Source organism: Macrobrachium nipponense, chromosome 14 (assembly GCF_015104395.2).
Source record: "Macrobrachium nipponense isolate FS-2020 chromosome 14, ASM1510439v2, whole genome shotgun sequence".
In the NCBI taxonomy this organism is placed as follows: Eukaryota; Metazoa; Arthropoda; class Malacostraca; order Decapoda; family Palaemonidae; genus Macrobrachium; species Macrobrachium nipponense.
Genome location: NC_087207.1, coordinates 23,915,081 through 23,932,560, shown reverse-complemented (window position 1 = coordinate 23,932,560; position 17,480 = coordinate 23,915,081). Strand labels below are relative to the sequence as shown.

Below are 17,480 nucleotides of genomic sequence, written 5' to 3'. Positions count from 1 at the left end.
GTGTACACACAAGTATCCTAGGTGTAAATGGTGTTTTGAGCTCCAATTCTGGAACTTGAACGAAACTTTATGAAAATACATTATGGCGAAGACCTTATATACTATAAAATGGCTCTTATATGAAATTAATATATGTGTTACCGCTTGAGAATGATTTGTCATTACATTGTAAAATGATGTTTTCAAACAAATATTGGCGCTGACGTGTTAAAGACTTAACATTCCAAATTATTAAGAAAAATATTCGTAAGTTATCGGTTGACGCAATGGAAAAGATGCCAATTTCATCAAATGATAAGATTTAAGCTTGTAAAAGAATTAAGCAAAAGTCGTCAAATTTTCGCTTTCACTATTATATGATTGTCGCCCTTTGTAGATGTGTTATTATTCAAGTGTTTCCAAAGTTGTGCATCGGTGGTATCATAATTTGAATCAATCGTAATCGGTATTTGGATGATCGTACGTCCGCCCACGCATGTACATTCCCGTTGGATGTAAACAAACGTTTACGTGCTTAGCACCATTATGAAATATATGACTGACAACGCCGAATACAGAAACAACGAACAATTTAAAATACTTCTCAATGAAATACGAACGCTGGATAATGCAATGAAGCACGTCGGAGTCTATTTTACGTAAGACAGCAGACAAGACACAGCCTTCGCCGTCGGCCGTGACAGATGACGATTTTGAAAACTGCATTTCGACGCGTACGACAACGACCAAAAAGAGCACCGGCAGATTCAATCGGTATCACCATGGTTACTAAGAGTAGTGTCAGCTGGTACGTTGTGTGAGTAGGTTGGAAGACCTGTGCGTGTGTGACGGCATCTCATATCTGACGAGGCAGGAGAGAGAGAGAGAGGGAGGGGGAGCTTTACAGGTGTCGGCGTAGCCGTTCAGAAACATGATCTGGGACTGGCCCACAAGCAAGGGCTGACAACCACCTACCTGTCTATTTCGAGGCGCCCAGCAGCCCGGGAGGGTAATATTTTTAGCCATGGGGAGTAGTGGGCACGAAGAAGGAACCTGGAGGGTATTTTGGGCATGGGTAGAGGGAGCCACTGGCAACATGGCGTTGGCCCTCCGGGGCTTAGTTGAGCAAGTGCTTTCGTGGACGCCTGTCGGTGCCCTGGGCGGGCACCTGGGTCTTTGGACCAGCATGGATACCCTTCACACCCTCCTGGTGGGGTGGCTCGTTTTCGTGGTGTTGATCCTCGCCATCGGCGGCTTCTTTTATGTGAAGTTTGTGAAACGTCTCGAGGAGGAAAAGTTGCTCAAAGCCGCCGCCGCCGCTGCCGCCAGTTCAGGGCTTCCTGAAGGGGAGGATGAGGAGGAGGAGTACGACGAGGAGGTTCCTCAGGGCGCGGCGTCGTCGTCGAGGTCCGCTGCTTCCGGCCGGGGAGGAGGCAGGTCGCAGGCGCCCGTCGCCGGGAAGAAGAAGAAGAAGAAGGTCGAAGCCGCTAGGAAGCCCACCATCGTTCCCGATGGGCCCAGGGAACCCGTCGATGCTCCTGTGGCCACGGGAGCCGACCCCGACGCCGTCAATTGGACTAATAACATTTTCACGTGGTTCTATAACAGCGTGGATGGGGGGCCTATCATGACCAAGACCTGGTTGGAGACCGTCAGTGAAAACACGGTCAAAACTGCGCTTGAGGTGAGGAATAACTACGAATATACCCAATTTAGATTAGTCCTCCTCCAGGGCTCTGCAGTATATTGTATATAGGCCTAATTTGGGACCATTCCGAAGACAGCGTGGTAATAATGGTGCCACTTTTCGTCACGACGAACTTTTTAAGATTATTGTAATGACCTCTTGGAGAATAATTGGGCTTTTAGAATGAAAATACCTATAGGTACTATACGATAGGTTTAGGTTAACCGCTTTCTTATTATGAAACTGCAAAAAACAGTATATATATATATATATATATATATATATATATATATATATATATATATATATATATATATTATATTAGGATTTTTTATCAGTTTGACACTATGAGAAAAATACCTTATAAATTTTTATCACAAAAAATCATTTGTCTGAAGAAAAATTTAAATCATTCGTATTTTTTAGCTGTAATAAAGTCAGAATTAACGCTAAAATCATTCGTATTTTTTATTAGCTGTAATAAACGAATTTAAACCTTTTACTCGGAACTTATGGTAAGGACGTGGCCATTTTGGTACAGATTGGAGCGAAAGGCCATTAGACCCGACATAATTTTGAACAAAAATGAGAAATTTCACACGATACGAGTTTGACCGCCCAGACTGGATTGAAGTCGACTTCGATGCCTTATGTAAACGGGTCATTTCAACTTTAGAAGCCGAATTTTCTCCTGGGCTATTTGTGGATACTATGGTGTTCTTCATAGGTCTACAGTAACTTTAAAGTTCTCCTTTCGTGTGCATTTTATATAAAAATTGCTTGGACATCGTTTAGTTAACGGTAGTTTTTTTTAGGCCGTTGTATGAGATTATAATGTATTTACTCGCCTTTTTATCATTAAAAGTCTTCTTATCTATACTCTGATAACTGCTGACTACTCTGAGTACTCAGAGACGTTGCATTAGCCCAGATCATTATAATCAAATATATGACATGTATTTGCCCTAACGTACAGTTATTATTCGATGAATGACCTTTCATTAAGTAGGGGTTCCCCTTACCGAAGGCAATTAATGACTGAACAGTTGTTACGAAGGGGGTGTAAGAAATCGAAGTGGCATTTTATCTGCAGTTGGCATACGAGTGGGGGTTTGCCTTAACTCGTTGCCACTGGCTGTTTTCGAATTATGCCAAGACAAGGGACGAGTCTTTCTGTGATCTCATGAGGCAGTTGCAAATTCTTCTTCTTCTTCTTCTTCTTCTTCATTGTTTGTGTTTGTACTACATGTTACGATGAGTCAGAGAGCTACTACCGTTTGCGTCTGTGAAACCCATGAGGGTTGGAGTCTAGGCCTACATTCCATTGTTTCGAATGTTAGTGTTGTTATACTTAACGTTTTCGAGACACACACAATACACACACATTATCTGTAAAAAGCTGAGCGCTTGCACAATTGTTCTGTGCATTCTTACAGTTAATGACAGGACCTCGTTGAAACAAGACGGAGATTTTTAATATATATATGTGTATGTTCGTGTATGTGTGCAGCAGTAGTAGACCCAACGCTTTGACTGTATGCTATTTATAAGACACGTGCATACCGGAACCATCCAAATATTTTCTTTGACGCTATGTGTTAATCTTGGAATTTTCCTATCAGTCGTAGGAAGATGTTATCACTGAGACACGGTTTCTGCGCTCATGTGACAGGCTTTTGTTATCAGTCAAAAGGGTCCCTCTTGTGTATCTGTGCGTATGTGGCCATGCGCTATGGCTCTGTGGTATCGGTTTTATAGCTCATATGACGTCTTAGTCACTTAGCCTAATGTCGCTAGATTTATTTGGTTTTCCTTATCAGCAATTCCTTTAAGGATTGAATTTGTGCACTTCCGTGTTTTGTAACTTTGAACGCAGGTTCTCTTAAGCCAGTTTACTTTCATAATCCATTATTTTCGTGCCTTGAATTGACAATCACCTTTAATAATTACTGCCAGGCTATACAAAATTTTTCCGTAACCACGTATCCGTTTTCCATTTTTTTCGTATTTATTTATCTATATATTAATTTTTGCAAAAAAATATGCAAAACTGTAATCAAGGGAGATACATATTGCTCAGGAACCGACTAGTACAAGCCTGTAACCGAATGATACAAGCCTGTATCCGAGATGATACATACAGTTTGTAACAGAGGAGATAGTACGTAAGTTTGGGAATCATATGAGGCAAGATTGTAACCTAGAGATACATAAAAGTCTGGAACACAATAAATCAAGACTGTAAACCTGTAGATTATTATTTAAAATCTGGAACCAGACAATGCAATACTGTAACGTTAGGAAGGTGGTGTAAAATTGCTAGAACAATGCGGTCTGTGTGTGTGTGTGTGTGTGTGTACATACATAGTACTACATACATTCCTTCTTCATACCGGAACCGAAGTTCCCCCATCACATTCCCCATTTCTCCTTGTATCGGCCAACAATTTTGAGCCATCATGGACGAGAACATTACAGAACGAAGATTCCCTCAGCTATTTCTCTTAAACCTCCCGAAGTCCCAGCACGAGCCGTCGCCTTATTTTACGATATTTTGTCAAGAATTCCTTTTAACAACAATTTAGCTTCCCTCTCCCCGGGGGGAAACTTGGCCGGGCACAGAGTAATGTGGCACCTTTATGCCCGCGAAATGTCGCCGGGGAATTCGGATGTGTGGTACTTCCTCATTGCAAGTGTGGTGTACTTCCGGTTGTGCCTTACACACGCTGGCATACCCCCGGCATAGGCCTATAGGACGTCCGATGATGAGCGTCTGCGCGATCCATAGCAGTTTGTCGTCTTTTCATTTGTTGACCGGACCGTGAAGATCGTAAATTTTAATGGCATTCTTTCTTCTTTTGTATATAAAGGTCTGTCAACTTCTATTATATTCAATGTGAACTTGAAAATGCAGAATATACTACGAAAGTACTTGCTCCATGTATATAAATATATATATATATATATTATATATATATATATATATATATATATATATATATATATATATATATAGTGTGTGTGTACTCTCACAGTTACAAGGTATAGGCCTAGTTCATAAAGTTAAAAGACAAGAATTTCATTCTGTATCTTAAACGTTACTGTTTGGACTAGGCTTATAACTCGAATTGTGTTCGTGAAATATGTAAATGAAAGTTTCCTCCCCTCCTGCTTCTGTTTGTTTTGTTGAGCCATCATACTCGATATGGGACTTTGATATATGGCAAACTACTGAACTTTGTCAAAGAAAACTGCTGATATACCTATGTGCCAAACTACTGAACTTTTTGTCAACAAAAACTGCTGTTTTTATTCCCCTTATTGGGGCTGAACTTGTAAGGGAATCTTTTCTCTAGCCAAACAAATGGGGGTCGGGGTGAATTTTGGATTGAGACAGTAGGCCAGTGTTAGGCCTGGTAGAGTGAAGGTCGAGAGATAATTGTCAAATCTGTTGGTATCACGTTTTCAGAAATATAAAGTGGTCTTACTAGCAGCAAAACTCACCAAGAATGTTGAAAAATGGTTCGTATGTCTTTCGTTATTAACGAAGAAGGCAAACATCACGAGTTAGGAGTTCAAAGGGTTTTACGAGATCCACACCTTACTGGACATTAATTCTAGTGACTTTCGTTATTGAAAAAAGCAAGTAAACTCGACCGTTTTAGGGGCTGAGAGAAATTTTTTCAAAGTGATCCATGCACGTCGAACGTGGTGCCCTCTCAGTGCTCCAAAGTCACTAGTATTTGATGGAGTAGGCCGAGGTATCTGGTTCCTTTTCTGGTGTGAGGGGGAAAAAGGATTACTTGGAAGCAGTTACGGATTCTCTCTCTCTCTCTCTCTCTCTCTCTCTCTCTCTCTCTCTCTCTCTCTCTCCTTACACTTGCATACATATCGCTTACATTTAAGCCTAAGTATATATGTATGTACCTGTAGAGCATAGTACAAACTTCGCATTCATATGGAAGTTTTATGTAGTACTATGTATTTTGCACATCCCATACCCTTATTCACATCGACTGAACCACGGTTCCAGAGAAGAGAGAGGGGGGGGGGGGGGGCTTTCCTCAGAATGGCTTGTTAGCTCTGCCGCTACTGTGTGTACTTCTGCTCTGAGAGTACTCAGCCTTTTGAATGCAGAGTACATCGAAGTACTAGCAGGGGTCTGGCGTGGCAATACACGGGTATCAAAGTATTATTATTATTATTATTATTATTATTATTATTATTAGCAGATGAACCCTATTCATATGGAACAAGTCCACCAAAGGGGCCATTGACTTGAAATCTAAACTTTAAAAGAATATGGTGTTCTTTTGAAAGAAATTACTGAAGATAATACGAAATACAGAAAGAAGAGATCAGTTAGTAGTCAGACTCCCGAGCCATTGTAAAATCATAAGACACTCTAACATAGATAGTCTTATTTGAGTGTCTGAAGATAGTGTTTTTCTCTGGTTCGGTTAATATAAGGTATCCGAACACGGGTATTTCCTGAGCTGCTCCAAATTACACACAGCTGTGGTGTGGACCAGAAACCTGTTAGAAGTTGAGTTCAGAGAGAGAGAGAGAGATTAAAGGAATTTATATCTTAATAAACGGGTGCTTTTAGTTTTCTTTAAAAGAAAACTATTAAGATGGCCTTTTTGTCTGACCGTCCGCCCTCAGATCTTAAAAACTGCCGAGGATAGAGGGCTGCAAATTGGTATGTTGATCATCCACCCTCCAATCATCAAACATATCAAATTGCAGCCCTCTAGCCTGATATTTTTTATTTTATTTAAGGTTCAAGTTGGCCAAGACTGTGGCTGAAAGTTTCATGCATTATTTTACACTGTTCAGAAATCTCTGTTGCATTTTTTCTTCTTTGTATATCTCTGGAGCATTAGCCCATCGCGTGTTTGTACACACGAACCAAGGACGTATGCACCACACGCAAACATGCATGTGTAGGTATGTGTGCACAGAGAGAAATAAAATATTATAGACTAAACTGCCTTCAATTTGCTCTGGTGGAATGTTCCTTGCAAAGAGTCGAATGCGATGCGTTGCTAATGTTTTGTGTTGCTCTCTAGAAATAGCTGCTGCTGCAGCCAGCCAGTGCATCTAGTAGAAGCTAGCTAGAATCTTAGGCTATTACCTGGCTTAAGTCAATTATTTCAGCTGTAGGTTGCTCTTTGAATGTACTGATTTTTTTTGTACTCTTCTGCAAGATAAGTCTTTTTGGTTAATCGTTGCAAATATCCTTTTCTACCACTAGACAGTAGGGTACATTACACACATATGCATATATATACATATACCTACATATATATACATACATACATACATAATATAAGCGAATACCACAGGAAAATGATAGGCAGAAATCCAAGTGCTTTCGTCTTTACGAAGAGACTGATAATGTCTAGGTAAAGACAAAAGCCCTTGGATTTCTGCCTATCATTTTCCTGCGGTATTCGCTTATTTAATGAAGTCACGTGCATCTACTGTGATTTTTTAAAAAGCGCGCGCGCGCGCGCACACACACACACACACACACACACACACACACATATATATATATATAACTAGGTGTGTTTATATTCTTAGAGTGACATAGTTCTCTAGAAATATACAATGATGTAGGTTACACTTTTTATGGGTATCTAAGGAAGTATTTCTGAACGCTAGGAATCATTTTGACAACAAAAAAGCGTGTAGAAGAATAATGCTCAAAAGATAACTCCCTCTCAGAATGTACGTTTCGAAACAATCATTTTGGTATATACTTAAAACAGATTTGAACCTGGAGAACAAGAAATCTTATTTGACCAATTGGATCTTCCCTAGATAGTGACCTCCACGGGTTGTAACCTTGCCGGTATGTATCTACCTTTGCTGCGTATTGGGTACAACCCCTTTGGCATTTTTTTAACCCGGTATGCATCCACCTCAGAAAGATAATGACCCTCAAGAAATATTAGCCCTAGGTAATGACCCCTAAAAACCATTAAGGGTCACTATGTAGGAAATCCGACCAAATATTTTTAATGCATAACTGAAGTTACAAAAAAGGGTGGTCTTTGTAACTTATGACTCACAAAAGAAAGTTATCCCATATTTCAGTAAACTTCAATAATACTGTTGGGTAAAAATTGGTTAGGAAGCAAAGATCTGTTAACTCAAAGACCCCCAGAGATGATGGTCTTGTATGTTTCATGAGCCTGCTCTAGAGAGAGAGAGAGAGATGGTATGTTTGGTACTAATTGTATTGACATTACTCATGAAGGAATAGAAATTTTGCGTTTTTTTTTTACCCGTAGCTGCGTAAAAATACTTCTGTCCTTGAACTCCGTTGTGGTCAGATGTACCCCCACCTGTCTGTTCTTACGGATTTATACAAGTGTTCAAAACCTGTTGCTTTGCCTCATGGCTTTCGTGTGTGTCAGTTGCTATAGTAGATTCACATCAACCGTGCATTTGATGTCTAGTCCAGTCCCTTACGACGCTCCTGATTGTCTGTTCATAAGCCAATCACAGGGCCGGGTACGCTCAGTCTCTCTCGAGAGTTCACATGGGTAGGAGCTATGTTCCACCTCTCCTGAGGGATACTTTTGAAAGACATATCCCTCAGGAGAGGTGGAACGTACGTCCTGCTTATGTGAACTATCTCGAGAGACAGAGTTTCCAGCCTGTCGTAAGGGACTGGCCTAGACATCAGATGGATGGTTGATGGGAATCTACTATAGTCAGCTTCCGTCCAGAAGGGGTTTATTGGTGTCAGTGCACCTCCGTTCCTTTTACTGTACCTACTTTCATATTCTCTTTCTTCCATCTTAACTTTCCACTCTCTCCTAACAATTGATTCATAGAGCAACTGCTTTTGAGGTTTACCTCCTGTCTCGCCTTTCAAACCTTCTCACTGCCAGTTTTCTTTATAGCGCTGAATGATCTCATAGGTCCCAGCGCTTGGCCGTTGGCCTAAGTTCTGTACTCTTAAATATGAAGCAATAAGTGAAAAAGAAAGTTCACACATTGGAAGGTAGTGTGAGAACACAGACAGCCATTCCTTGACGAGGTCTCTGAAAGGAATACAAACATACCGGTTTGCTCAGTTACGGCATTTGTAAACATGTGATGTGAAAGGTTTGAAAAGACCACGGATGAGAGAGAGAGAGAGAGAGAGAGAGAGAGAGAGAGAGAGAGAGAGAGAGAGAGAGAGAAGGTATGAGTTCTTACCAAAGCACTATTTCGAACAAAAATAGGCATATAATTTTGGTTGATATTTTTATCGCCTTGCTCAACGCGAAGTGATAACGCGTCCATACTTGCTCCTTTATGGTAAAGATATACTGCATTGCTTTATTTGTTTATGTATTTGCTTTAAAGAATATATATGCCCTTATGTGTATATATGTGTGCGTTTGTTTATGTTTGTATGTAATTTCTAGTGAACCTGCTTTTAGACTAAAAGTAAAATGAAAACAGTTGGTGCTGAATCTCTCTCTCTCTCTCTCTCTCTCTCTCTCTCTATACTTTGCTTTGCACTCAGCATTCGGGAGAAATTCTGAAGGTCTGAAACGGCTGATGAAACTTGAAAATGCTTCTCCTATCGTATCGTTGCCATGCAGTAAGATGACTGAAGGGGTTTTAAATATAGGTGTGGCTATTTCATGCTCCCCTTGTAGTAGAACGCTTTTGTGAGTTGAATATTTTAGAGGGATTGGCCTCTCTCTCTCTCTCTCTCTCTCTCTTCTCTCTCTCTCTCTCTCTCTCTCTCTCTCTCTCAAATTTAATGTCATGGCCATTTGTAATGGAACAAATAATCTCTCTCTCTCTCTCTCTCTCTCTCTCTCTCTCTCTCTCTCTCTCTCTCTATCTCTCCTCTCTCATCTCTCTCTCTCTTCTCTCTTAGACTCCTCTCAGAAATGTATGTAATAACCTATTTGAATCGAATAAAGAATTTTGACACTCTCTCTCTCTCTCTCTCTCTCTCTCTCTCGTATCAGTGTCTGGAAGAGGTGTAGTGTGTATGCCATGTGGTTTCCTCCAGCAGGCTCAGTATAAGTGTCGAGTTTCCAGCAATACTCTGCTGGTGAGGTTGAATGGTTTTCCACAATCGTAACTCTTCGCTTTAGCCTCGTATTCTTACAGGCTGCCCTTGAGCAAGAGCCCGTGCTGGCAAAAGGACAGCGTAAAGCATTGACGGACGGTCCCTTGTTTGTCAATTTTTCCTGATTTGTATTTTAACAGAGGTCTTTTACGTTCAAAATTCATAACTGATCTCATCAAAGCATTGACGGATGGCCTCTTATTTAGTCAATTTTTCCTAATTTGTATTTTAAGAGAGGTCTTTTATGTTCAAAATTGATAACTGATTTCATTAAAACATTGACGGATGGCCTCTTATTTAGTCAATTTTTCCTCATTTGTATTTTAACTGAGGTCTTTTACATTCAAAATTGATAACTGATATCATTAAAACATTGGCGGATAGCTCCTTGTTTCGTCAATTTTTCTTAATTTGTATTTTAACAGAGATCTTTTACCTTAAAAATTGATGACTGATCTCATTCAAGCATTGACGGATGACTCCTTGTTGGTCAATTTTTCCTCATTTGTATTTTAACAGAGGTCTTTTACGTTCAAAATTGATCTCTTGATACCATTTTTCCTGCCGAGATCAGATTCGCTGAACAGCTGAAGCACCAATGTGCAGTCAATGTTTATCCTCTCTGTCGAACTTCTCAGTTCCAGAGGTCCTTTATATATTCCTCATCACACCACTGAACTGTGGAACAGCTTCCCTACTTAGGATGTCGTGCAGTTGGAGCCTCAGAAGTTACCTATATTTATATTCATTAATTTGTTAATTTTTGTGTTTCTTTTTAATAAGTGAAGTGTCTTTTCTGTATTTCCCTTTACCTTCTCTTCTTCCTAATGAACACCATAATATTCTTTGGAAGCTTGAATTTCGAGTCAGTGGCCCCTTTGGTGTGCGTGTTCCATAATAATAATAATAATAACAACAATAATGTAGGTTTTATTGAATATAATGGCTATTTCAGCCGCAATTATTTTGTATATATAATATATATATATATATATATATATATATATATATATTGACTAAAACAACCCCCTTGTATTCAGTGAAATATATTATATATATTATATATATATATATATATATATATATGTGTGTGTGTGTGTGTGTGTGTGTGTGTGTGTGTGTGTGTGTGTGTGTGTGTCGGCTTGGGTAATATTATACTGATATTGTACAGATGCTGTATTGTAATTCGTTACCTGATTTTCTGGCGTGTGTGTGTTTGTGTGTGTGTGTATGTATGTAACCTGACTCTGATATTACCCAGGTATACTGTATTACAGTACGTTGTTCGTAGTTTCTTGCTGTCTATGATCGTTTAATAGCGCAGTACAGTGGTACTTTGGGCAAAGCTTTTTATAGTCGCTGTTGTATAGTTGCTTTCAGGGGATATTATCTTCCTTTTATAGAGTCTTTTATGGATCTCCTTTGGGGTTTACGGAGCGGTTTATAGGAGAAAAGTGTTGTTATGCTATGTTAGGTTTTTCGCTTTATTTATATTTTTTTGTTAGTCCAGAAGTTTGTTCTTCCTGATTTGTAATATTTTTATTATTATTGATTTTTTAAAAACAGAAGCAACAGCTAGATTAATAATATTATTTGTAATAATAATAATGATAATAATCTTTTATAAATTTCGAATGTCAGACTTTTTATATAAATTATATTGTACATTACTAATAAGAATTAAGAAAGAAATAAGTGTGATTATATAAGTTACTTGTAAGGGGGCCATCATGGGAACGAAGTGTGTAGTATCCATGTTGAACTAGACATCGATATCTTACCTAAAATAAACATTAGATAAATAATGAAAACTTTAGGTAAATAACTATCAGATTCTTACGTAAGGAATTCTTTCAAGATTCCAAAGATTTAGACTTTATATATAGAACATCTGGGGGTGGGGGGGCGATATAGACGAAAGTATTAGATGTACTTGAGGTCATTATGACGTGTCCTCGAAAAGGACGGTAATATAGGAGAGGGTCGGGATTTTAAATCTCGACCTTGGGGTTGTTTGCATAGCCCCATAATTCCGAGGACTTGATCGAAGTGTCTTCATTCTGTTGGCTTGCTTAGGGGACCACGGGTTGGACGATGGCAAGTCGAAATGTATAATTAGTTACCTTTATGTTCTCGTTGTTGCACACAGGAAGAATAGATATATGGACACTTTACCTCTACTATTTTTTGTATAGGGAACCACGGGTTTGACGATGGCAGTTTTAAGAGTGGAGTCTGGTAGTTCTCGTTGTTACACACGGGAAAAATAGATATATGAACGCTTTACCTCTACTATTTTTTTGTATAGGGGACCACGGGTTGGACGATGGCAATTTTAAGTGTGGAGTTAGTAAACTTTATGGTCTCGTTGTCACACACAGGAAAAATAGACATATGGACACTTTACCTCTACTATTTTTTGTAAGAAAAAGTGTCATGAAAAAATAGTGTAGAATGAGTTCTAGCCTTTGTAGGTATCCATTGAAATAATTAGTTACCTATCTCAGTTTTTGTATATTAAATCAGACTTGTATATTTATTCATTTAAACTATGGTGGTTTAATTAATTGACTTCCCGTTTGATAAAATCAAAATATAGCGGTGGCGGTGAAATTACTGCTGGAAATGTGGCGTGAGTTTATCATTTAGCATATACGAGAAAAATCCTGGCTATCCCTAGTTGAAGTTGTTCCATTTTTCCGCCCCCTGCGTCCCCCATTTCCCCCCTTTTGATTTATTGTGGTACTTGAGGGCTTATTACGAACAAATTGGACTCAAGGGATGGAAAATGAGTCCAGTGTCGTGAACGGAAACCATCAGAATTGCTTGGAAAAGCCCACTAACAACGCAAGTCCTTCCAGGCCCCATCCGGTCTCTCTCTCTCTCTCTCTCTCTCTCTCTCTCTCTCTCTCTCTCTCTCTCTCTCTCTCTCTCTCTCTCTCTCCTCTTGTTTCGTTTTTCTCAGTTGCATTTCAATGTGGACCTTTGCAAGGAACCTTTATTTATTTTCTTTGCAAGGCACCTTTGTTTATTTTCTTTGCAAGGAACCTTTACTTATTTTCTTTGCAAGGAACTTTTGTTTATTTCCTTTGCAATTATTTTCTTTGCAAGGAACCTTTATTTATTTCTTGCAAGGAACTTTTGTTTATTTTGTTTGCAAGGAACTTTTGTTTATTTTCTTTGCAAGGAACCTTTATTTACTTTCTTTGCAAGGATCCATTATTGATTTATTTTATTTACACGTTACAAGGAACAAGTGACAAACCAATTATGTAAGTGCAAGTCGAAGCTAGTATAAATGAATCATCTTCCAGCCCCTCTCAGCTTCCTTGATGTTTCCACTCGTCCTCCCATCCACGCACAGGATTAAGGTGGGGTTGGGGTGGTGGTGGGTTGGGGGCGGGTGGCAGGAGCTAAATTATGAAAATGTCAACACGACCTAATTCACGAATCCCCACTGAAGACGTGACAGTTTTGACTTTTATTCTTGAGATGGACGTAGAATCTCACTTATTGCGTCTTGAGAGGTGCTTGGTGATCACGGCTCGTGTCAAGAAAAAATTCATGAAGAAGAAGAATAGTTCTCGATTATTCTCCAAAGGTTATGAGAGCCAGATTAAGTTAGGCTAACACAGTTCCAAGGCCGAATTTATGAGATCGCGGCGGGGGCTTTTGTGTCGGTCTTCCGTTTTCAGAGAGATTAAGGAGAATGAAATTGGGAGCTGTTAGTGAGAGTTAAATTGGGGAGCAGTTAATGAGAATTAAATTGGGAGCTGTTAATGAGAATTAAATTGGCGGTGATTAATGAAAATTAAATTGGGAGCGATTAATAATAATCAAATTGGGAGCAGTTAATGAAAATTCAGTTGGGAGTAGTTAATGAAAAATAAATTGGGGAGCAGTTAATGAGAATCAAATTAGGAGTAGTTAATGAAAATTAATGGGAGCAGTTAATGAGAATCAAATTAGGAGTAGTTAATGAAAATTAATGGGAGCAGTTAATGAGAATCAAATTAGGAGTAGTTAATGAAAATTAATGGGAGCAGTTAATGAGAATCAAATTGGGTGTGGTTTTGACAATTAAATTGTGACCTGTTAATGAAAACTGAATTGGGAGCACATTATGAAAAAATAAATTGGGTGCGAATAATGAAAATAAACCGGGAGCGATTATTCAGAATTAAAATGGGAAACGATTAACGAAAATTCAATAGAGAGCGATTAACGACAATAAAATTGTCTGGATTTTGGGGAAAGAATGAAATATAAAAAAAAAAAGACGAAAAGAAAAAAGTTGAGACACAATTTGCGTAAGGAGGCGTGGCCCACAAATTCGTCATCTTGCTGTAAAGGGGTTTGAATCAATACTCTCTCTCTCTCTCTCTCTCTCTCTCTCTCTCTCTCTCTCTCTCTCTCTCTCTCTCTCTCTCTCTCTTTCGCGACAGAGTTCTTATCGTATTCGAGGGGGTACGTGTATAGAGGATCGTAAATTTCCCGTTATTCGTGGTACTTAGTTTGATTTAAAAGCTTGGATCTTTCCTAGATAGTGCCCCCCCCCCCCTCTCCCCCCCCCCCCCCGCCCCGCCCCCGCCCCCCACAGCCTCCACAAGATTTTAACCCGGTATGTATCCACCTTTGTGGAGCGTTTAGTACCAGCCCATTGGTAATTTTTTTTTAACTCTGTATATGTATATATCTATCTTTGCGGATTATTTAGCATTGGTAAATTTTTTTTAACTAATAATATATATATATTATATATAATATATATATATATCTTTGCGGATTATTTCACTAACGAGAATTAAAATAAATACGCTATATTTCATTAGAAATAATGGTTCTGTACTGTTTAACATGCATATGATTTGTTTATTTTATTTATTTATTTTTTTTACATTTTCATTCGAATAAATAAATCGTAAATATCTCATCCTAAAATTCCTGTATCTTTAACTCGACGCGAAACACCTTTTTCAAGACGCTTTTAGGCTTTTCCATTGGGCTTTCCTACCCCCCAACAACAACAACAACAAAAAGAACAACAACAACAGAGTAGTTTCCATAGGGCTTTCCTACCCTCCCCACCCCAACAAGAACAACAACAGAGTAGTTTCCATAGGGCTTTCCTACCCTCCCCACCCCACCCCAACAAGAACAACAACAGAGTATTCTGTATAGGCTTACTCCCCGAGTAATCGAAAAGAGGATGGAAAGGGAGTGAGTGTTGCAGTGCGGTAGACACCCACTGAAGTCACGTTTGTTTTGGACTGAACCTTACCCACCAGAGGTTCTGTTTTCCTTCTTTCTTCCTTTCTGTCATTGTTGGCTCTCTCTGGACACCTTTGTTTGTCTAGTGGGATTGTATATCTTTATTTAATAATGGGGTTCTGTGCCAGGGATGGGGAGGTTTCGTTTACAGAGTGCCATAGACGATTTCTTTTTTAAATGAAGTGAATTTTTCTTTGTAGGTATAGGTAGATGATTCTGGTTGGGTTCTAGGGGGCGTCAGCAGGAATGTCTCTCTCTCTCTCTCTCTCTCTTTGTGTGTGTGTGTTTGTTGCATTGAGATATTTTGTGTAATTCTCTCTCTCTCTCTCTCTCTCTCTCTCTCTCTCTCTCTCTCTCTCTCTCTCTCACAAATTGTAAAGAGCTCCCAATCCGAAAGCCCACGAAGAATTGAACAGATGAGTCACAAGCACATACTTGGTCCGACTGAAATTCACTAAACCCTCTCACTCACCTAACGAACCCCCACCCACCCCTCCGTTACCCCTCGCCCAGCCCTCGTCTAGCCATGTCAGATTCACGAAATTTCTTCATGCGAAACAAAGATTTATAATGTCCTGCTTGATTGAAATTCAATACTACCATCAAACAATTCACCTCGTATTTTTCCAATTTATTTACGTTTTTTATCGAATTATCTGTTAATTTATTATATTTATAATTTTTTTCCCATTTTTTTACAATTTCCTGGACTTGTTCCATGTGAATAGGGTCCATCTGAATATGATAATAATAATAATAATAATAATAATAATAATAGTGGAGTAACAAATCCACAGTTATGTAAATATACATTTATTTAAATTTAAACACAGCAAGGATAGCTTTCGGGAATCTGTTCGGTTCCCCATATCAATCTGACTCGTTGATATAGCACTCCAGCGAAGTAAACATAACAGGAGTCAAATATTAAGTGACTTGTTTATGAACAATAATAATAATAATAATAATATTAATGATAATCCCTACAGTTTTTAAACTTCGCAAAATCAAAATAACTTTAGTAGTAGGAGGAAAATTTCATCTATATAATAATAATAATAATAATAATAATAATAATAATAATAATAATAATAAATTGTTAATAGCAAATACAATGCAGTGCCGTTTAGCCTCTCAGTACCCTCACACCGATCGAACGCAAATCCTGAGAGGAGCAGGAAAGAAAGACCACTTTAACGACAAAAACGAACACAGGGGAAAGGACGACAAAAACGAACACAGGGGAAAGGACGACAAAAACGAACACAGGGGAAAGGACGACAAAAACGAACACAGGGGAAAGGACGACAAAAACGAACACAGAAAGAAACGACAAAAACGAAAAATAGGAGAAAGGACGACAAAAACGAACACAGGGGAAAGGGCACTGGCGGGAAGTGAGGTCACATCTAAAAGAAGGGCATACCAGTGCAGCAAAAGCCCCACTCGGCTTGAATGGGCACGCCATCTCGCAGATACGAAAAATGTCCAAATTGCACTCATTGCTGCAAACATTATTATTATTATTATTATTAAAAGGCATTGCATTTCATTTGCTATTAACAATATATTTTATTATTATTATTATTATTATTATTATTATTATTATTGTTATTATTTTTATTGTTATTATATCAGTGAAAATTTTCTCCTATAAATAAAGTTATTTTGATTTTGTGAAATTTAAAGACTGTAGCGATTATTATTATTATTATTTATTATTACTATTATTATTATTATTATTATTATTATTATTTTATTATTATATTATTATTATTATTATTATTTTGTTAAAAATGATTGCTGCTTAATAGTGCTGAAGCAGCAATCATTTTTAACAAACATGTCTACGAGAGGGTCTTCTTCCGAAATATTATTATTATAATTATTATTATTATTATTATTATTATTATTATTATTATTATTATTATTATTTTATTTTATTATTAACAGTAAAACTTCCCGCTTATAATTGTTAGGCTAATTTTTCTTCTTGAGGTTTGAAAACAGGCCTTCATACGTTATTTTTTCATTTATTATTTCTTTTTCTTTTTTTGGGGTATGAAGCAAAGGGGCTATTTCGTACCCTATGTTTAGAAAGCAATGCAATATATTTCATATATTTGTTATGGATCATGCACCAAAATGCGCTTGGACCCCCAGTTCAGATTCCGCCACTGACCCACAGATAATATAATCAGCACCCATCATTCAAAAGATAAAAGAAATTCTTCATTGACTGATATTGTAGATTCTACACTCGAAATCCGACAGTGAAACTGGAGCTCAATTTAGCGTATATCTCTTTGTGGTTTATCTTATTTATTATAAATCTGAGCGTGGCAAAGTGTCGGTGTTTTTATTCTGAATTTAATGAAGTATTTTTGCTTCTTCTTTTTGTAGTTGTTTGCAATCATTTGGCCGAGTTGATTCTGCTTTCCTTTGACTAAG

General features: G+C 38.2%; 1 protein-coding gene across 1 annotated transcript in view; it reads left to right on the top strand.

Annotated features, from left to right (window-relative positions):
- The first annotated feature begins 761 nt into the window (after positions 1–761).
- Positions 762–17,480, top strand: part of LOC135226386 (uncharacterized) — a 234,381-nt gene continuing 217,662 nt past the window's right edge. Inside the window, exon 1 of the mRNA XM_064265865.1 lies at positions 762–1,663. Coding sequence (XP_064121935.1) covers positions 1,076–1,663 — 588 coding nt within the window. The 5' untranslated portion in view covers positions 762–1,075. The remainder of the gene's footprint in view (positions 1,664–17,480) is intronic.